The sequence below is a fragment of the Rhinopithecus roxellana genome, chromosome 4 (assembly GCF_007565055.1).
Source record: "Rhinopithecus roxellana isolate Shanxi Qingling chromosome 4, ASM756505v1, whole genome shotgun sequence".
Lineage (NCBI taxonomy): Eukaryota > Metazoa > Chordata > Mammalia > Primates > Cercopithecidae > Rhinopithecus > Rhinopithecus roxellana.
In genome coordinates this window covers 82,151,866-82,174,816 of record NC_044552.1, presented here as the reverse complement: position 1 = coordinate 82,174,816, position 22,951 = coordinate 82,151,866, and the positions used below count along the sequence as shown (strand labels likewise).

General features: G+C 38.4%; 1 protein-coding gene across 1 annotated transcript in view; it reads right to left on the bottom strand.

Annotated features, from left to right (window-relative positions):
* The window catches only part of COL19A1 (collagen type XIX alpha 1 chain), a 344,672-nt gene that overhangs the window by 72,204 nt on the left and 249,517 nt on the right, over nucleotides 1-22,951 (bottom strand). Inside the window, exons 17-20 of the mRNA XM_010371596.2 lie at nucleotides 21,366-21,428; nucleotides 12,403-12,444; nucleotides 4,559-4,621; nucleotides 860-895 (exon numbers count right to left, since the gene is read on the bottom strand). Of these exons, the coding sequence (XP_010369898.2) occupies nucleotides 860-895; nucleotides 4,559-4,621; nucleotides 12,403-12,444; nucleotides 21,366-21,428 (204 nt within the window). The remainder of the gene's footprint in view (nucleotides 1-859; nucleotides 896-4,558; nucleotides 4,622-12,402; nucleotides 12,445-21,365; nucleotides 21,429-22,951) is intronic.

Here is a 22,951-nt window from a genome sequence, read left to right as displayed (position 1 = left end):
GAAATGGACATCTCTGATACTTTAATTGAATTTCTAGTAATTAACATACAATAAAAAGGGAAATTATGGAAGACATAATGAAATCAAGGAGAGTTCATTCTAAAACATGATTGAAAATACTTACTACTAATGAACAATACTTTCTTGATTTTTTCATTATAATAGTTTTTCCCCCAATGCCACTTTTGACACTGTAATTATCATGTCCCATTAGCAATCACTGCATTCTCTACTTAGCTGACATAGTTATAATTTGCCACCAACTAATCTCATGTCCCAGAGAATTAAAACTTCAGAGAAGGAATTAGGGAGAGTAGAATTTAAAGTAATATGTGTTGGTGATTCTACTTTTAGTTATATGTGCTTAATGATTAGTTATATGTGCTTAATGAAAAAAAATCACAACAAAATTAAGGTTATACAAAAGAGGACAACATTGGCTATAACAAGTTTGCTTTTTACATTTTCTGTGACTTATTAATATATTTGATAAATCCACTTGTGCCATTAACAGAATTTTTGGAAAAAAATGTATCTTTTATTTTAATTTGATATTTGTGATATCCTACATGGATGTCTTATATAACATTCATGGCCAATCACTATTAGTAATTGGTTAAACAATGTATTAGAAAACTCATACCAATGTTGAAGTCTCCTTGCATGACAACATTTAACAAGGCTTAAAATTTCTTATTTATCAAAATAAAAGAGTTAAAAATCACAGAGGAAAAAGTAAAATGCTCACGGACCTTATTTAATCAAATCTATTAGACTCCAAAGTAAACACACCAGAAAATCAGAGAGAAAAAAATCAATGAAGTAGAAAACCCAAGGTAGTGATAAAATATCTACTTACTCTATCTCCTTTTTCTCCTTTTGTAAAAGGCTCTCCCTAAGGAGAAGGGGTAGACGATAGAATTAAACACTCTTAGAAATAAACTCTCCAAACCGGGGTGTGGATAAACCCTACAGGCCAAACTTAGATCCCCATTGCAAACAGACCTCTAAAAATACCCAGAGTGCCACACAGTCTGCTTTTGCAGCTTAAAGGAAATATACGATAATTAATTTAAAAACTCCTTTATATTCCCAAATGAACAATGAGTTAATCATTCTATTATCATTTATAAAATCCCAAGTGGCTGGCAAATCGGAATGCTGCCCAAGGCCAAAGCTTCCTACTGCCTAGTTCACATAGAAAACAATCACACACACACATCCAATTGGATGTGAAATGGGAGTGACAGCAAGAAATTGATAAAAATGTTGTATGGAAAGACATTCATTTGAATTCTTCCATTTGGTTAATTGTGTGCTTAAATACATAAAATCATTATTTAAAAAATAGTTATCTGGTTTTCATTTTTACTTTAATGAAAATGACTTGAAGAGGTTAACCATATCTGTAAGTTCTGTGTCCATGGATTCAAGCAATTGTGGATAAAAAATATTTGAAAAAGAAAAACAATAAAAAATAAAACAGCAATAAAAATTATACAAATTTTAAAAATAATATAGTATAACAACTATTTACATAGCACTTACATTGTATTATGTATTACAAGTAATCTGGACATGATTTGAAGCATACAGGAGAATACATAGGTGATATGCAAATAATAGGCCATTTTATATTAGGGACTTGAGCATCCTCAGATGTTGGTATTCTTAGAGCCCTGGAACCAATCTCCCACAGATACCAAGGAACAACTATATATCCATATCTACCCAACGTGATGAAATATCTTAATAGTGGTTAATTTCTATGTATTAGATCAAGGCCTTATTTATACTCTTATTTCCCTGCTTGTTTTTGCTTACATGACACTGCTCATGTCATTGCTTATTTACAGCCACTGTCAAGTTTAGTGGCCACATTGACTAAAGTAACTGGTTATAAAATAAAAAGAAAAAAGAAAATCCAGGGAGCCTCGTTGTCTAGATACTTGATATTTAGTCCTAGATCCAATGGCTACTATTTGAGGCAAGTCACTTACTCTTTTAGAGGCCCCCTTTCCTTATCTATAAAATCATGGGGTTCAACTAGGTGATCTCAACTATATTTTAGCTCTGATGTGTTACACATCAAACCATATTCTGAATGTCCTATGGTGGGGGAAAATTTGCCATTTTAGTTACCATTTGGGATCAGTGGTTCAGAATTTACCTTTGAATGAATACTACTCTTCTGTTTGGGCCTTCTGATTACTATGCAAAGTAAAGTCTACATCCTGTTCTGGAATAGAACGGTTGAGACCATAAAGAGCTAAACTGCTCTCTGTAATAATGTAAAATTTGTCTTGTTTTAATGTAGGGGTAGGGGAAGGCGGCAAAGATGTATGGGGTGGTGCGATAATTAGGGGATGAATAGGGACCTGGTATGGAGAAGAGTTAGGAGGAAAAGAAGCTCTAGTTAAGGAAAACAGGGCTAAAGGGAGTCCCCATGAGGTACATGGACTGCCCTTGAACATTAGTGGTAGGAGAGAAAGCCAGAGGAAATCCCTGCAGGAGGAAAAGGCCCATCACTCCTAGGAACTATGAACTCCTCCAACTCTTGCTGCTTCAAGTGTGGTCCATGGAACAATAGCACCAGCATTACTGAGAGTTTATGAGAAATACAAACTCTCTGATCCTGCTCCAAACCTACTGACCTAGAATCAGTGGGATTCAAGTGCACGTTCACGTTTGAGAAGCAGTGGTCTAACTCACTGAAAGTTTCTCCTTTCTGCTCTAAAAATCCTTAATTTTCCAGTAAAATTTTTGTAAATCTTACAGCAAGGTCCTCCATGTGTCATGTGGAAATTAAGAGAATGTGGGTGTCAATGTTCAGTTTTGGAAGGAAGATAGTGGAGACCTAGAGAAGCAGTTAAGAGATGGTAAGAGGAACTTCCAAGTGTGGAGCACCTAGAGAGTTGGCAGGTACCAGGGGCATGCACCAGCCTGGATTTCTGAGACATGAGATTTTCCAGACATTATTGGAAATACTCAGTTGGAGAAACCCATTAAAGACTGCCAAATCCTGTAGTTGTGTAAGAAAGCTTGAACTGAATACTAAGGGCAAGTACGACTCCCGAAAAGTAGAAGAACTGGGGTACATAGGCTAAGGGAGGAGACCACCCCTCATATTGTCTTATGCCCAATTTCTGCCTCCAAAGAAAGAAGAAGTAAAAACTAAAAGGCAGAAATGAAATCCACAGTCAGACAGCCCAGCACCACACCCTGGGCCTGGTAGTTAAAGATTGACCCCTGACCTAATTGGTTACGTTATCTATAGATGACAGACATTGTATAGGAATGCACTGTGAAAATCCCTATCCTGTTTTGTTCCGATCTAATTACTGGTGCATGCAGTCCCCAGTCATGTACCCCCTGCTTGCTCAATCAATCACGACCCTCTCACATGCACCTCCTTAGAGTTGTGAGCCCTTAAAAGGGACAGGAATTGCTCACTCGGGGAGCTCGGCTCTTGAGACAGAAGTCTTGCCGATGCCCCTGGCCGAATAAACCCCTTCCTTCTTTAACTAAGTGTCTGAGGAGTTTTGTGTGCTGCTTGTCCTGCTACAAAGCCACAGACTGATTCTAAAGCTGCAAAAATTACTGTCATTGTTAATTTTTTAAAGTTGAAGCACAGGGAAAATTTGACTTTGTAACACTGAATGCTTTAAATAATGTTCCTGTTTGTCATGCAGGCAATTTAGTGACCTCTTCATGTTTTACCCCCTGATAAACCAATATCCTTTATTCACTCTCATAAAGAAAGGAATAGAGTGGTTTAATAAGATGTATTACTTTTTTTTAAACAAAGATGAAACATTTGATAAGCCTGATTCTCACTGATTCTTGAAAACTGCTTTTTTAAAAAGAGCATTAAAACAAGTCATTTTTTGTACCTACGATTTCTCTTATCACTTTAGGTGGTCCTATTTGAATATAAATGATACTGTAGGGTTTTTCTCTTTTTCCCCACAAAAAGAACTACATTTTGAAAGAAATTGGCCACAATAATACTGAAAAGTGGTTGGGAAGCCACTTTGATCTTACAAAAATCAAGAAAGAAAAATAACTTCAGAAGGTACACTGAGAACAGTTGTTTGAGCAGAAAGATGTGTTTCCAATTTCTTTTGGATCAATTTGTACTAGTCTTTTGATACATTGATTTTATTATTTTAGCTGCAGTGTTTAGTTATACCAGATGAGCATTGTGATTTTAAACTTTAGGTTCTAGAATCAGCTCACCTAGGTGTGATTCACAGCTCCAGTGCTTAGTACTGTGTGACTTTGGGCAAAGTTACTTAACCTCTTTATGCCTTACTTTCATCATTTGAAGTATGCAGGTGATAATAGACGACCTTATGGAACCTTTTTGTGGATTAAGTGAGTAAATACACATGAAAGACTTAGTGCATAGCATAGCTAATACTCGCTTGAAAATCTGATCGGTTGTTTCCCATGACAGGATCAACCAAGGTACGTGGAATTGGGGCTGATTTGGAAAAATATTTTTAATCCAATTTTTTAGATATTCTTCCTCTGTTCTCAAAGCTAAAATACTTACAGGTTCTCCTTTTTGTCCTTTAGGCCCAACAGACCCTGGAAATCCTGGTAGTCCAGTTTCACCCTTTCAAGACAAAGCAGAAGAGAGATTTTGCAGATGGTTAGAGAAGCACTATTGTGACTCAGAACAGAATGATTGCTTGCTCTCCTAACTATATAGCATCCAACAGACAATGCAAAGTTCTGAATCTACTTAGACTATTTTTATGATAATGTGTTTGTCAGTACTTCACAATGGCTTTATGTCTTTTAGAAATCCATACATTTCATTATGATACTTAAATGTAATTTGAAACAAAGTTAATTATTTTTCCAGGAAAGAATATCTAGAGGAGAATAATTATAATTTTGTTCTGGTGTGCCAAAACCAATTTTTTTGTGTGTGATCTCAAAGACATCAGACTGTTTAACTGACACAATAATCTAGACTCATTTTATTTCAGGCACTTTTTTGTTTAGGTGAGCAGAGTCAGTAGTCATATGAAGCAAAATGAGTCTCTCAGCTGTTTCCAGGGTTTATAATGCTGCTTAGATGATTGGCTGTGGGCAAATAAGGCATTCTTGTAGATGTGGTGACGGCAGTAGCTTAGAAATGTCTAGGAGGTTCTGGTCAAAAACCTTGAAGAGAGATTTGTATGTGACATATACAGAGTGTTTTTGGAAAATGTAATTTGAGAAGTAATACTTAAAGGAGTTATATCACTGATGAGACTTCAGAGGAGTCTCAGCATTGTGCATCCTTTTAGTGTTTACCAAGATCTCTGAATACCTACACAGTTTTTAAATTAAACATAGTCCCTAGAAGATATGTAAGGCTACTTTTTTTCCCCCAACCTCAAGAGCATTTTTGCAAAATAATGTTCACCACTACATTTCTGAGCATATACCATTTTTGCCTACCTGGCCTATTTTTTTACTTCAAAAGAATAAAGGCCGGGCGCGGTGGCTCAAGCCTGTAATCCCAGCACTTTGGGAGGCCAAGACGGGCGGATCACGAGCTCAGCAGATGGAGACCATCCTGGCTAACCCAGTGAAACCCCGTTTCTACTAAAAAAAATACAAAAAACTAGCCGGGCAAGGTGGCGGGCGCCTGTAGTCCCAGCTACTCGGGAGGCTGAGGCAGGAGAATGGCGTAAACCCGGGAGGCGGAGCTTGCAGTGAGCTGAGATCCGGCCACTGCACTCCAGCCTGGGTGACAGAGCGACACTCCGTCTCAAAAAAAAAAAAAAAAAGAATAAATACAGAAAGCATAAAGTAGAATACACTAAGCCTTCATGTACCAGGTACCCAAAATGAAAGAAATTAAAAAATTTACAAAGAAGAAATCCCCTATATTTCCTATTTCCACCCACAGGGAACCACTCTCAAGAATTTAGTATTTATATTTTCAGTTTATATTATTGTACTTTTACTGGATATGTGGAATCATAAACATTATTTTGGATATTTGAAACAAATTCCATAAATAGCTTTATCTCATATAGAACATACTACGACTTGTTTTTTCCACTCAACATTGTTTTTAATATCCATCTCTATTGATACATATGATCTCATTCATTCACTGTAACAGCTGAGTAACATTCTAACATGTTAATAATCCAGGGTTTATCTCAGCCCTACTGATGGGTGCTTGAGTTGTAATCAGCTTGTCTCTATTATAAATAAGGCTGCAGTGAACATCTCTAATCCTGACCCCTGTGTGGATGTGCCTAACTGTTCATTTTGAAGCCTCATTCTACCCAAAAGTGCTTCAAGTACAAATTTACTACAGCCCTAAAATCTTTGGCTTATTTTTATATGTGTATCCTAATCCATATCTTGTGATTTTCTATAACGGATAGTCAAGATCATGTTTGTATTAATTAGTCTTCTAGATTTATGGGATATGTTTTGTTAAATTTAATCTTAATTGTATTAAAATTTTAAAACCTCATGCGATACTGTAACTGTGGAACCAGCCAAACAGGGCCTACTCTGCTGATAATAAAATGTCGAGGTACCTATAAGGTATAACAGAGCCCAAAACTCCAAGTCATGCAGCCTAGGCACGCATAACAGAAAAAGCTTTGACTTGTAACAACAGCTGGGACCAACAATTCCTCCCCTTGGGTGGAATTAAGAAGACCTGGACATGACCAGAACCTGAACTCTTTCAGAAGCAAGGGGGTCCACTGGCCTGGAATATCCAGGGCAAAAATCTGCCTCAACATACCTTACCATAAATGGTCAAATTTGAAGCTGTCCAATCAGACCCTGCCAAACTAACATTCCTAGATCCTGTCTCTTGCCCTCTGATCCCTTAAAATTTGCCCCAATCCCCAAATCCAGGAGGCAACTTTGAGCCTGACTCCTGTCTCTTTGCTGGCTGGTTTTGCAATAAAATCTTTGTTTTCTGAAAAGCTGGTGCCATAGTTATTGGCTTCGGTGCACACTGGGCAGTGAGCCCATCTGCTTGATAACAATATTGTAAAATACATATTTGGTCTTCGTCCCAGTTTCCTGGCATACAACTCATAAAATCCTTGGAATCCCCAAAGCATTAAGTGTCTTTTCGTATGTTAATGAGTTGACTGGTAGCTGGCAGCCCCTAGGTAGCTTTGGGATTGGGCTGGTCACCAGAAGGACCAAGGCTTGATTAGAGTCTTTTCAGCCTCACCTCCAACCTCTGAGGAGGGGCAAGAGACTGAAGGTTAACTTGGTCACCAATGACAAATGATTTAATCAATCACACCTACATAATGAAGCTTCCATAAAAACCACAAGGACTGGGTTCAGAGAGCTTCTGTAGAGCTGAAGTTGTAGAGGTTCCCAGAGGGTGGCATGACCAGGGAGGGCATGGAAGCTTGGCACCCCTTCCCACATACCTTGCCTTATGCAGTCCTTTATCTGTAACCTTCGTAACATCCTTTATAATAAACTGGTAAGCATAAGTAAATATCTCCCTGAGTTCTGTGAGCCATTCCAGCAGATCAGTCAAAGCCAAGGATGGGGTCATGAGGACCCCGATTTATAGCCATTTGGTCAAAAGCACAGAAAAAACAACATGGGACTTTCAGTTGGCATATGAAGCAGAAGGCAGTCTTGTGGGATTGAGCCCTCAATCTGTGGGATCTGTTGCTACCATCAGGTAAATCACATTAGAATTGAATGGAATTAGAAGACAACCAGCTGGTGTCTGTTGCAGAACGGATTGCTTGCTTGCTGTGTGTGAAACATTCACATATTTGGTCATAGAGGCATTTTGTGCTGTGAGAGTTGATACTAGGAAAGAAGTGTTTGTTTTTATGACTCACCTCAGTATTAATTTTTTATACCATTAAGCTTTCAGTTAGTAATAGTAAGGCTCTGTTGGAGAGCCAAGGAACCAAATGGATAAGAAGCCAATTTGCAGACCTGTCAGTACAAATATTCTAGAGCAGTGTTTCACAAAGTTCAGTCATCCACATCCCAACTGCATAATATTCGCTATGTCCACATACCACCTATATATACATAACTTATTTTTTTCTCTAAATTCACTCACATTCTTAATTTAAATATTCAATAAGCCTTTTGAAGCAGTATCCATAAAATTTAAAGTTTAGTGTGCTGGATACAGGCTTTTTCCTAATTCAGAGGAAGCTACATAAGTATTGTTTTTTTCTATGATAGTATCTAAACATCCTGTGTATCATCAGTCTTATTCTTACCACATTATAAGATAAGCCATTTTTTTTCTTAGACATAGTAAATCATATTCAAGATAAGGAGAGGGAGAAGTTGGTGGATACATTTAGGGACCAATTGTTGTTGGTTTTATAGAGAAAATAAACAATTAGCCTTGTGTAGGCATTAGGGTGTACAGAGTGAAGTTTATTTTACCCATCTGGTAGGTGCTACAATCTCCATTGCATAGGTGTGAAGGAAAAATATGCCTACTAGTTACACTTGCCTAATAAAATAAAAGTAGAAAGCTGAGAAGGGGTCTAGAAATTGCTTGTAAAAATCAAATCCGCCAATATCAAAAGGGAAGGGGAGGAGAATGTACATGGTGAAATAAGAGTAATTACTATTCATAGCTGCTATACAGGTGAACCAATGTACATAGGTCTCCTGGGAAATATAGAGGAAGGACAAAAAAGGGGTTGTGGCTCATCTTTCCACATAGTCATTGGATGACATTGGGCTGGAAGGAAATCTTAGAGACCTCTTTCTTCATAAAATTCTGCAAAAAAAGCATTTTCCACCTGAACCTTAGACACATATGGGTTTGTATTTTTTATTTAAATTGAACGTTCAATGATTTATCACTGTAGAGAGGAGTTGAAGCATAAGTGATGAATTTACTTTGCATCAGGAAAGACTCATTCAGTTTGACACTTTTGATGCTATTTGAAAAGCTTGGTGCTATAGCGACTCCACCTTTTCCCCGACAATCTTCCCCGACAAGACACCTGCTATTTTCTCAGGAATGCTTAGATATCCTGATATTTTGTTCTACTGTCTCTATAAAGCAGTAGTTCTCCTCAAGTAACTTGCAAATACATTATCTCTTCTCCATATCATGTCAGTCCCAGTCAAGCCACAGAGCAGGGATCATCCATCATTTCCACACTGGTAGACTGGTCATGTGGACAGTCTCCACGGCCATTTACTGCAAGTCGTGGTTCTCCTTGTATCGTAGTGTTCTTGATACAGGTTGTGGCTGCTAAACCAGGGGTGATTGGTGTGTATATTCCAGTGCTGTTTGTGCTTGTTCTGGTGCTCATTGTAGCGTCGGGTTCCAAAGGGTTGACTCTTTTAGTAATTCTATTTTGCTGGTCAGTGCATTGAGAAGTAGCATATTATAAAGGAATGATGAATCACTTATGTGTTTAATTATTCTACTGGTTAAATATTTTATTCTACAGCACAAATTGAGTCCCTTCTTTGTCAAAATTATGGTGGAGATACAAAGATGAGCAAGACCAGGTGCTAAGAATGAGAATAACAATTAATCCTCAAAAGTGCTAAATGAGACCTCATGAGAGGAAGGAAAGATTGAGGTAGGTGAATAGAAAAGAACAAATCTTCAGTGAGGGCTTTATATATGTTTTAGTTATTGTGCTTTTGAGTAACTTCCTATTATTTAATTTTAATCCTTCTATCAAATCTTTGTGTAGATACAGTTATGCCCATGGTGTGAATGAGGAAATGGATACTTAGAGAAATGAAGTGACCTTCCCAAGGTGACCCAGCTGTTAATGCCACAATCAACTTTTTGTCTCAAAGCTCATGCTCTTCCTATTACTCAGTGGTTCTTAGCCCTGGTTGTATATTAGAGTCATCTGAAACACTTTTAAATAGAGCTACAACCCCTACTCCAAATTGGAGTCTCTGTGGATGGAGCCCGAGTGTGGGTATTTTGTCAAAGCTTTCCATGTGATTCCAATGTGCAGCCAGGATTCAGAAGCACTGGGGTTCACCACTGGTGCAAGCAGAGATCTGTGAGAACAGCTTGATGGAGCTCTAAATTATCACTGCGGTGACTTACATCACATTAAATTACATTATAATTTTTTAAAACTAATGTATTGATTCAGAAGAGATAGTAAGTAGACTTGCATAGGTAGAGTTGATTTCACCCTTCCAGCAACTGCTATGCTTATGTTTGTGTTTGGTTAGTTGTTTTGAGACAAGGTCTTGCTCTGTTGTTCAGGCTGGAGTGCAGTGGTGCGATATGGCTCACTGCAGCCTCTATTTCCTGGCTCCAAGTGATCCTCTTGCCTCAGCCTCCCTGGGAAGCTGGGACCACAGGTATTTGCCAGCATGCCCAGCTAATATTTTTAATTTTTGTAGGGATGGGGTATCACTATATTGCCCAGGCTGTCTAAATTCTGGGCTCAAACGTTCTTCCCGCCTTGGCCTCCCAAAGTGCTGGGATTACAGGTGCGAGCTACCACCTGTAATTTTTGTTTATTTTATGCATTATTTATTGGCAATTTCCTGTTAATCACACTTTTTAAAAGTTTTTTTTATGTGTCTCTTTATATCATGTACGGCATCAAGTTCCCTGTAGACTCTTCTATGTTATTTATTTGAGTGAGAGGAGGGAACAGTTATGCCACTGGCTCTTCCTAATTCTACTTAGGATTCTGAAGCAATTAGAAAAGATTTTGAGCAACAGAAAAGGTCCTTAGAGTTTGAAATACACCTGTTTTACAGAATCAAATTTCTCATCAGTGAGGTCTTAAGAATGTCTAAGTAACATATGTTTCCTAATGAACACAGCAAAACAGAAGCCAGCTGTTTTGTTTCAAGAAATGAATCATCATTTAAATACTTTAAAAGTCACAACTCTCTTCTTTGCTCAGCTGTCCTATGTGACAAGCTTTGTGGCTTTCTTTTCCTTTTTTTTTTCTCCTTAGCCTGCATATGTCCAGAAGTCATTGCTTAAAATGTAATGCGTTTGTTATGGTGGCGTATGGTTTCTGTTAGCTATTAGGTTACAGGAAATAATGCTAATGTACTAGCAATAAAATCTAACTCACACAAATGACTTATCATTGCTGTGTAATCAATTTGTGGATGTCTTTTTTCAGAATGTCAAGGTTTTATTTATTATTTATTTATTTAGCAGAAAATTTCATTTTAAATCATCAATCTGTAAGAAGCTCCTAGTTTCTGGCGAGACTGTCTTTTAGTAGTAACTTCTGATGATGAGTGTACGACTTTTTGAATGGATTGGTTGCACTGATTTATAAGACACAGAAGTCATATTTTCTTGGATTCATGTCACAATCCCCTGCCCTCAATCTAGAGAATTTTTACAGGTGAATGAATGAAGATAGCTAGCACTCACAGGTCACATTCCCTCAGAGTATTTTCAAACCTACTCATCTCTGCCTGTAGATTTAATGTGCATTTTTTTTCTGACAATGGCACATTTGCATGGAATCCAAGGTCATTACAATTTCAGAATCAAACAGGAGTGAAACATCTTATTGAATGGGGAAGTGAATCTGTCATCTTTACAGTTAAGATAATGAAACCTGCGAAGGACAAGGAGAATGCAATGGAAATTTATCAGTGTCTTAATTTTAAAACTATTTTGAAATAATTACTTGGCTAAACCACTACTGGACAGTATAAAACCCCACCAAAAATGGCTGCCAGGGCAGCTTACGTTTTGGTACTTAGGAAGACACAAAATAGTGAGCCTGGGCCTGAGGCATTTTGCCAAAGGGGTCTTCAGATTGTTTTTGCCACCTACACGGGTTCACATTTAATTACAAAACAAGTCTTGTGTCCTGATTTCATTTATCTTATTATAGTAATTTCCCCTTGATATGTTCTCTTTCTTGCAGCCAACTGCTACTCAGCAGTCCTTGCTGGACCCTGAAGCAGATTCCAATCCTACTGCTTGGTCAGGAGGCAGGCAGAGGCCCCTGCCCACTGCAGGCTGGACACCCTCCCAGAGATGCAACCCAACTGCTGCTGGGGGGCTGCCCCTACACGGGAATGTGTAAATCCGTAGAAAATACTGGACCCTTCTATTCACTTTGAAAATCTGATTACCGCCGGGTGCAGTGGCTCAAGCCTGTAATCCCATAACTTTGGGAGGCTGAGGCGGGTGGATCACCTGAGGTCAGGAGTTCAAGACCAGCCTGGCCAACATGGTGAAACTCTGTCTCTACTAAAAATACAAAAATTGGCCAGGAGTGGTGGCACATGCCTGTAATGCCAGCTACTTGGGAGGTGGAGGCAGGAGAATCACTTGAACCTGGGAGGTGGAGGTTATAGTGAGCTGAGATTGCGCCACTGCACTCCAGCCTTGGCAACAGAGCAAGACTCCATCTAAAAAAAAAAAAAAAATCTGATTACCTTGTCTCCTTTCAGGCCCCCAGCTTCATGTTCATCATTTCCCTAGGGGGGTAAAAACAATTTAAAATTCAAAGAAAAATCCACTAATTTTTAACACATTCAATGGGTAACAGTATAAGTAGTCAGATAACAGTACTGTAACAGCTTTTTATGGATACTAGGTCATTTGTGCAGACAGCTTTGTCTCTCTCACCTGTTGTTAAATATTCCTGTTAAATATTCTTCTAAATAATTCCAGCTTTGGAAACCCCATGCATCGTCTTTGTGACTTCTTAAGGAGATTGCTTCCGGAGAAACATCATACCTCTGGGGATAAATACTCACTACTCCAAAACCACATCTGGCCACTTCAACTGGCCTCTCCATGTATCTGAGCATCTCTGATCTGCTCACCCTGCTCTCAAGTATGCTTTATTGTTCTCAGACCACTACATTAGACTCTCCAGTCCTGGGCAGGTGACTTGCCTGTGACTACACTGAAAAAAATACAAGTTCTCAGACATCACTTTTTTTTTTTTCCTTTTTGTGGAGAATGGTGTCTCGCTATATTGCCCAGGTAGGTCTTGAACTCCTGGGCTCAAGCTATCCTCCTGCCTCTGCCTCCCTAAGAGTTGAGATTGCAGGCATGAGCCACTGCGCCAGGCCTCAGATACCACTTCTAATTCCTGTCAATGAATGTACCAACCCATGTGCATGCACACCCGGGTGTAGTTAATGAGCTGTCTCATCTCTTAGCAGTGGCTGTTTCCTCTATAAATTCTCTGATTCCCATGCTCTCTGCCTTCTTAGGAGATTTTCGTTGTTGATGTTACCTATTACTATCAGGTGAAATTGGCCAATTTGGTAATAAAGTTAAATAAAGTGTAGCTAAAATTGGCCAATTTCTTTAACACTTCTCTTTCTCTCTCTGACTACCTACCTATTCTACCTTCTTTAAACTTAACACACAAAAAGCATACAGTTCCCCAGCACACATTTCCCTTAAGTTACTCCCTTTCCTCCGATTTCTGGATAATTTTCTCAAAAGGGTAGTTAGTGCTTTCTGCGTCCACTGACCAAGACAGCCTTTAATGTTTCCCTCAGCGGGAATCAACTTTGGACAGGCTTGTTCCTAATTCCAGACCCTGACCTCTCTTTCTCTAGACCAATCGCTTTAGAAATCTGTATTTGTAAATTCTTTCACTATCCCTTTGAGATGTAAATCTTTCTAAAAGCCTCCTATTAGTTTTACAATCTGGGAACGTCTTTCTCAAGGGCCTGGGAGCCATCCCTTTAAAGTGTAATCATGGAGAAGGTAGTGCCACTATCTTTCAGGCTCTGTGAGAGGGTAGGAGCCTAACTTCAGCCTTGTGCCAAGTTGTAAACCTTCTTCCTGTCACAAAGATATGAGAAAGTTTACCCTTCCTTTGGGTAGAGCCAATTAGCAAACACAAGGAAGTGTGTTCTCTCTCTTACATCAATACTTAAAAACTCTCCTGAACTTTGTTTCAGTGGAATTGAGCTCAGACTAAGTCTGCCCTCTCTCTCCTATTGCAGTAGCCTTGAATAATGTCTTCCTTGCCTGTTTAACTTTGTCAGGTGCAATTTTTTATTTGACACCACTTATTCATCTCCTGTTTACTCCTAAACACATACATATTTGACACTGGCCCCAATCAGTCCACTGATGTGGCCCTCTAATGTTATTAATAATATCTTTGCTGCTTACTCTAATGGACTCTTCTTTAATTGACCTTGCTACACTTGTCACTCTCTTGGCTTGTATGATAGCTTACTCTCCTGGTTTCTTCTTATCTCTGTGACTTCTTCTTCCCTCATCTGTTAAAGGTTGGATTTCCTTAGGACTTTCTTCTTTGTGACTCAACACTTTCTCCCCAGCACTCTTATTTACCTTCATGGCTTAGGTAATATTTTCACAGCCAAATTTATAAACCCAGTATGTACTTCCCTTCTGAGTTTTAGAGCCATATATCTAATTTATACACCCTGCATATACTTCCCTTGTGAATTTTAGACTCATATATCTAATTTTCTACTTGATGTATGTACTTGTAAATTCTAGAAGCAATTCACATTTAAGAAGTTTAAAACTGAAACAAAAAATGCAACAAATACACATATATATGAGAGAAAAAAATAGAGTTACATCACACTGGTAACACTGTTTAGTACAGAAGTGGGAGAAGAAGAATCAGTTTTTTCTAATGTGTCTCTGCAGTTGCTCTTGTTAAATTGAGCAGGAACTCCATTTTACAATTGAAAACAATTACGGAAAGAAAGAAAACCTGAATTCTTCCTCTCTGTCCGAATGTCATTCTCAATACCACTTGGTTTGGCTGTGTCCCCACCCAAATCTCATCTAGAATTGTAGCTCCCACAATTCCCATGTGTTGTGGGAAGGACCCAGTGGGAGGTAATTGAATCATGGGGGAGGGTCTTTCCTGTGCTATTCTCATGATAATGAATAAGTCTCATGAGATCTGATGGTTTTATAAAGGGGAGTTTCCCTGCACAAACTCTCTCTTCTGATGTCTGCCACCATGTTAGATGTGCCTTTCACCTTCCACCATGATTATGAGGCCTCCCCAGCCACATGGAACTGTGAGTCCATGAAACCTTTTTCTTTTGTAAATTGCCCAGTCTAGGGTATGTCTTTATCAGCAGCATGAAAACGGACTAATATGATCACCCTCATCCTCATTCCTCGAATATGATCAGTCATCCAGTTTGGTTGACTCTGTCTCCCCAAATGTCTTCTCTTCTTTTAAGAGAAAGAGTCAACCTGCCTACACCCAGGCAGCCCACCATCATGTCTTGCCAGGATTATTGCAGTGAGTCTCTAACTGGCCTTTTACAATCCACTCTTGCTTTCCTGACATGCATATTCTCTACATAAGATCAGAGAAATACCTTCAAAAGACATTCTGACATCTATTTCTCAAAACTTTAACATCACCAGGAAATCTCTGCATAACCTGAACTCATTTCCCTCTCCAGCATCATGTTGGCCACTCTTCTTCCTCAGAAGCTTCAGCTGTCATGGTCTTCTTTCAGCTCCCTAAACTGACCAAGGTCATTCCCATCTCAGCCTCCAGATCACCACTCTGTGTCCTCACCTTTCTATCTGGCCAGAAACTACTCCTTAATCAGGTCTCAACTATTATGAAATGCCATTCATGAAAGCCTCCCCTGGCATTCAATAAATATCTGTTGGGCAAATGAGCCAGTAATTCTAATCATGTGATTTTTCCATTAAAGTTATTTTTCTGATTAAAAATACATGTGCTGATAGAAAACCTAAAAGGTACAGAAATATTTAGACAACAAAAATATACAGAGGTACCCATTCAGATCACTATTGCTATAGTTTGATATTTTAAATATTCCTTCCATGTTATTTTGCTGCTCCAATAAAAATCAGTAGTTTATAACTGATATTATTATTGGTTTTGTAATGGATATTCTCTCATTTTCTTCTGTCAACTTTGGTCTGTGATATCTAAATTGAAAATAAAAATTGTAATCTCAAAATTTTGTTCTAAATTATTACAACCAACAGTATTTGAAAATAAAGCATGGAAACACTAAGGTATATACACACATTTATAAAGAACCAGCAGTTACAAAATGGCAAGTTGCTTGGATACAACCTGCACAGAAACGTAAATCTTAGAGATGTCTCAAAAACACTAGTCATTTGAGCATGGTGTCAGCACAAAACATCAGCATCTCCCCCTGCTTATGATAGGATTCTTTTTGGGAATCCTTTTGGGAATTCTTTTTGGGAAACTGGAACATGCTTTCATCTGATATATGATTTGCCTGGAGATGGTCTTTGGCTTGGAAGGCCTCATGTTCTTGGAAGGCCTCATGCTCTTTGATTGCACAGCAGGAAAGCACCTAAATGGCCTCTGGGGAGAGCATGTTCTAGTGTAGCTCACCTCACCCCCAATAACCTACAGAGCATCAGAGATGCTGTGGCTGGGGTGAAGGAATGCCTCTGCAGCACCAATTCCTAGTGTCCCATCAATAGACTTTATTGTTCTAAAATCTCGATTTTCTGATTGCTTTCACACCCAGAAAAACAACAGGGCCATTTATTGCTGATCAGAGCACCATGTTTGCCTCACTCAACAGCAAGACCAGGAAATCCATCTAATCAAGGACTCTTGGTGGCCTTTCGTGCTATTCTCCACTCTTGGGTTAATAATACTCAAGGCAGATTCAAACTCGAGCTTCAGTAGCGTTTATTCATTGACATGTGAGCTGCTTCTCCCTACTATCTCTAAGCTAGCTGCACCAGACAATTGCCTGGCTTAGTGAAAATAATAAGAGGTATAGTCTTTGTGTTTCTGGAACTGCGATTCTGCCTCCGATGCTATGCTAATTTTATTACGTTATTTTGTGTCTTGGTGCCATGTTAAGGGTTCTTGTAAGCCTTCCAAACACAGTTTTGAATGTGTTTATTTAAAAATTCTTGTGGTGATGTGGTGAGGGTTGTGGCATGAGGATGCTAATCTGCATGCCCATCTCAAGAATTCTGGGATGTCAGCACTTGTTCTTGGGTCTGTGTGGGAATGGTGAATGGAACCTTGGAACGTATGGTTAGGCAAGTGAAAACACTCAAGCTACTCAAAGTCTTAAAGAGGATTTTCTCTGGAAAGAAGAGAATGTACCTGGATATGTCATGGATTGAACCATATGAGATGACCATTTTTATAGGCCCCAGAGAGTAAAATATCAGCAATTTTCTACTGTTCAACTAATAAAAGAACCTAAGGATAGGAACTCGTTCCTAGGGTATGGAGTCATTACAAATCCCCAGGGTCAGCCTTTGGGGAACTTGCTGTAATATCCTAGGCATGAGGGGACATAAAGTTCAGAAAAACCAGGTTATTTTTTATAGGTTGAAATTGTGTATCTCCCACTCCGATATATATGTATAAACTGTAACACCCAGGACTTCAGAACGTGAACTTATTTGCCAATAGGGTCATTGCAGATGTAATTAATAATTAGTGATAAGTAGTTAAGATGAGGACATGCTGGAGTAGGTTGGGCTCCTAATCCAATAAGACTGTGTCCTTATAAAAAGGGAAACTTTATAGAGACATGCACGCAGGGAGAACACCACGTGAAGATGGCCAAGGAACGACCAGAGGCTAGGAGAGAGACCTGAAAGACATTCCTTCCTAGTGCCTTCGGAGATAACATGGCCCTGCCAACACCTTCATCTTGATTTCTGGCCTCCAGAACCATGAGATGATATATTTCTGTTGTTTAGGTCACTCAGTTTGTGATATTTTGTTGTGGCAGCTCTAGCAAGTCAAAACATAATATGTGGGCTAGGAAAGCTGTGCTCATTTGAAAATAAGGCCTAAGGCTGGCTCAAAGCCCAACTTCTTAGTTAACTGCAAAAAACCATTTCACCAGCCACAAGTGTGGAGGCTCATGAAAGGAAGGAAAGACTCAGGTGAGTTGGGAGGCTGTCTAATCAAACCAACATCTGAAAGTCCATATGTCTGTGCCTAAGTCCACAATGTTCCTCAAAGCCAGTGGAACCTGGGGCACAGGGAAGGAGAGCGATGAAGTTAGAACCTAAACTTTATTTCTCAATCTTCTGGGCTCAGAAAGGTTGCCTGCAGTGTCTCCAAGGGAGTCTTCACTTTATATGCCATCACTGGGTTTAACTCACTGCTTGGAAAGGCCTTGAATATTGGATTTTGGATAAAGGCTTTCTGTCCTTTCTAGTCTGTGGATATTAAAGTGAAGTTATGATTTAATATGTGAAAAGAAAAATAGATTATTTTGCTAGCAAATTGGTTTTTTTTTTTGGATCAACAATTTGGAGAAATGAATACACGAATTGGTTGCTGGGAGGCACAGCATCAATCTCCAACAGCTGAGACTGAGTGTGGTGATGTAAGATAACACAACTCTGCATTTTCAATATGGATCTTTAAAAACAACATCAAATGTAAAATCCGCCAGTACTTGGCCTCCGCAGATAAAATGTGTTTTTTTTCTCCATCTAAAGTGTAGTAAGGAACTGTGGGTCTGTGGCTTTGGTAGTTGACAGAGCCTATCAAATTTTTATTAAAACCCCCAGAGCTGGAAACAATGAAGTGCAGTTTACTGGATCATGAGCAGATTTTCCTTGAGGGGAAGAATATGCTCAGCACTGTTTCTTCTTTGCAAACAGTCTTACAGAATGGGAGCAGCTGTTTTGCATATTATTTTTGTGATAGAGAGAGAAATCTAGTTTTTATTCTTTGCATCCATAAGTGGGCATGCAAAAATCCACATAAACACACTGATATCATCTTCCTGACCTCACTCCTTAGGCTGTCTCTCTATTCCTCATTTACTTTTTCTTTCTTCCTCATTTGCTTTTTTTTTCTTCTCCATCCCTTTTTTGATTTGTGCTGTGAGGAGAGAGGGTTTCTTATACCTGAGCTTCTCCCTCCAGATGACATAAGGAAAATAGTAGAGGAAAAGATCAGTTCCCATATGGGGGCCAGAGGGGAAGTGAGGATCCTGGGACCAGAAAATGAACCATGGGCTCTTTGAGTTCAGAATGAGGAGGGGCAGTTTATGAGTAGTCTGTTACTCATTCTCTCATGGGTAGTTGCTTGAGCAGAATTTGGGCTGTGTGACTGTTGAAGGCACTGTGGGTTGAAGAGCTGAGGCCCAGGGCTCCAGTGCAGACAACACATAAATCAATGCCAATTTAAAAGGGAAGATTATTTTAACCTTGGAGTGTCACTTGCTATGTCTCAATACATGGTCCATTATTTAATCCTTAGGAAGGTTTCACTTAGGCCCCGCTTCTCTCTGTGCTTATTTGCTACAGTCAGACCATCCGACATGCTACAAATTGCAAAATGAAACAACCTCAGTGTCCAAAAACAGACAGGGGTAGGTGGTGGAGACAGTGCCAATGGAAGACATGCATCGTGGTAATCACAGCACATTTGGCTTTTCCTTTGTGAACCTGAGGGCGAGGAGGAGGTGGTTACAATACAGAAGCATGGGGCAGTGTGGGCGCTGGGAAGGTGGGTTCCACTACCACCATCCTTCCCGGTGAGGCCTTGGTGTAAGAGCTCTAACTACTCTGAAAGGAAACAGAATAAAGTGTTTGGTAAGCTATCTTCCCTTAATCACAGATGGATCTAAAGCCTCTAATGCTAAATGGTTATAATGCATCATTTGGGATAACAGCTATACTCTCTTCTCTTTACCCAGTTGTACTCCAGCTTTAAAGTCACATTTAAAGAACATGTGGACTAAATACCTGTGAGCCTCTATTCTGTAATGGCAATAAGAGTAATGGGTTCTTTCAGGTGAGTTAATAACTAAGTTCAAAGTACTGGTTTGTTACTAGCAAGATTTTCCACTCAGCTGCTCTGGTCAGCCCCCAGTTTTTTTTGAAATATAATCTTAAAGTTTAAAAATTTACATTCTCAACTTTAGGCTCTAAAATATAAATGCTCCATATATCTTCATTTAAGGGAAAACTGACTCATCAGCAAGATAAACTGTATAGGGAAGTACTATTGGGAGACCTGTAAAGATGAGAGCTTTAAAAGTTTTGCAAGGGATAGCAAATATTTAAGTAGCTGAGTAGCAACTCGGTATATTTTATACCAAGGGCAATAGTAATACACTGTATTCTTTAAGTTTTTCTAGCTGACACTGTGACATCAGAGCCAACTTATTATTTTGAAGCATTTATGATAAATCCTATTTTATAACAGCAGGTATCATTATAGGTGTCATTAAATTGATTAAATTTAAACATGCTTCAGCATTCTTTTTTCCACTTGTGCTAAGCCTTAATATTTTGAAAAAGCTAGTACAGTTCTATTAAAGAAATGTCTAATAAAGAAACATGAAATATATCCCAAACATTCCTCCTAATATAACACTCCCTGGAAAACCTAAATAAATGAGAGAATTTAAAATAGCATCACTATCAAATTTATAAAGTATAAAAAACTTTTCACATTTGATTTTAAATTTGTCAACCATAAATTATCTAAGTCTTTATGTTGACCTTGTTCTGATGAAAGAGAAACTGGATTTTATAATTAGTTAGCTAGCCATTTAACAAATTTTTTTGGCATATAGTGTCTCTTTGGGATTTCTAAACATAGAGGAGTGAAAACTCAGAAAAAATTACAGGAAAGGAAAGTAAGAACATAGGAAAGAAAGACATAAAGAGAAGTGTCTCCAATTCTTCCTGTGGTGCAAGAAATCAATGATGAACCATTATGTATACAAGGCATCCTAATTTGTGGACAGAATGCCTCACACAAAGTGATCAGACCACAAATATTTGTCATTGAATGATGACTCAATCAATGATCTCACCTAGATCTTCTCTTGGCTGCCACTCTGTTGTGCTCCTTGTAGAATCTGGAACAAAACTCTCTTGCTTTTGCCATTTGGGTACTTCCACGTCAGCATTCTACCTATCCCAAATGTGATTTAATAAAACCTTGGGGAAATTAAACATAGTTCCCCCCGAAAGGTGGGGACTCTCATTCTTGAACTGCAGTATGCAAATATTTGCTTGAGATTTTGGTGCCGCACCTACTGGTTTTGATAAGAAGTCTATCACCTGTTGTGCTACCCAAAGCTTTGAAGTATCAAATAATTTCTTTCTGCCCTCAGAGAGGCTAGATCTATGATATTATCAATGGCAGAACACAATGTTTTGCATTAACAAACTTTGAACAAAATTTTAAAACACTAGGATAAAATCCTAGATTTGTAAGATACTGAGCAAAATACTTTTTTATTTTTGTTTTCGAAAACATAGCTTTCAGCATGGAAAGATGTTTAAATGCATGTGATCATGTATAAAAGTCTGAGAAGTTAGGAATTAATATGTTTTTTTCAAAAACACAATCACATAAAATTTCTATGTATTACAAATTATGGGAAAAAAGAAGCCATACCTTGTTATCCTTGTTATAATATCCACCAAGAGTCTGGTGTATTCCTTGTATTCCAGGAGGTCCCTGTATTATAAACAAATCAAAGACAAATATATACACATTTACCAAAACAATGCATATTTAAATAATATATCTAAGAACTCTTGAAATCATATAGTGAAGAAAAAGGAAGTATCTATTTAGTCAAATATTCTGATTAAAAGAGAAATACTTGGGCATTAACTTATCATCAGGCTCCTAAGATATTTCTAGGTTAAATCCTGCATGAATCCAAAAAGAGGTCCTAAGTGGGAGCATGTAACATTTTACCAGAAGGTCAGCCATCAGCATATTCTTTATTAAAAGGAATTATACCCATAAGACCCTCCCAGAGAAGAGGTTATAGCTCTTCAGTTTATTTTTGGCACTTCTCACAGGATTTTGATCAATGTACTATAGAATTGTGTGTTCCCACATGCTATTAACTTAGTAAATATGGGAAAAATGTTTTTCTATTGCTTTACTTTTTTAAAGTAGTTGTATGAAAATGGGATGCACATGGACTTTTGGGCCAGAAAAAAGATGTCTGCTATAAAATCTCAGACTTCAGAAATTTAAATATTGATAGTTTTCAGTTGACCTGGAAATAATTCAGTAAGCACTATGCTGGGCTTGGAGTGGATAGGAAAGAAGCAAAGACATTTGGCTGTCTCTAAGACCTCTAGGAAGAAAGGAAGAGAAGAATTCTCCAGGTTTTTCAGGGATTACATTTTGGGGTGAGAGCCATAAAAACCACAAAAGTTAGCATTATTTTAGATTAAGTAATTCAAGTCCAATAGGTTCAACTATCTCAGAAAAGAGATTGCACATTTCATCCAGACCTCAAAAGCTAGGAGGAGAGAAAATATTATAGAGACCAAGTTTTTAACATGTTACCTTAGAAGATAAGACCTAGAAGGAAGATGATTAGCCAAAATCAAACAGCACCATTATACAAAGATTATTATTTTTCAAAGGGAATTAAAGCTTTAAAAAGTGGAGAAAAATTTTAAGAAGCAATCATTAGCTGCGCTCACTGATACAGGTAACACCTTAGGTATACAGAAAAGATTAATGTTGGTTAACATTTACACCAGGTGTTTCTTATGAGCAGCTTGTGACTGAAGATCTCTTCTAATATGAAACCTTTGCATTGTGCCACTAAACATAAAGGGCACAAGAATGAGGTGATGGATACTTAGAAGCAGGTTGGTATAATTCTTGAGAAAATAATGGGCCTCAGGAGTAATGGTGTTCCTATGATTGGAAAGACAAACGATGCTGTTACCTTGCTGACACAATAACGGAGCTATTGTAAGAAGAGAATTCTTATGGCGTTATACATTTTTCATGTAACTTTTCATCAGCCAGCATTGTGTAAAGAATTCTAGGTCAGTTAGAGGAAGTAATGAAGGAAGCAATCATTGAATTGGGGGTGGGGGTTGTTACACAAAGTATCTAGCTGAGAACATGCAAGTTAAGATCTTATTTTTGAAAGTCAGGAGACATGAGGTTCCACACATATTGATCTTTCTGCAAATATATAATGAGGCAAGGAGGAATTTTAG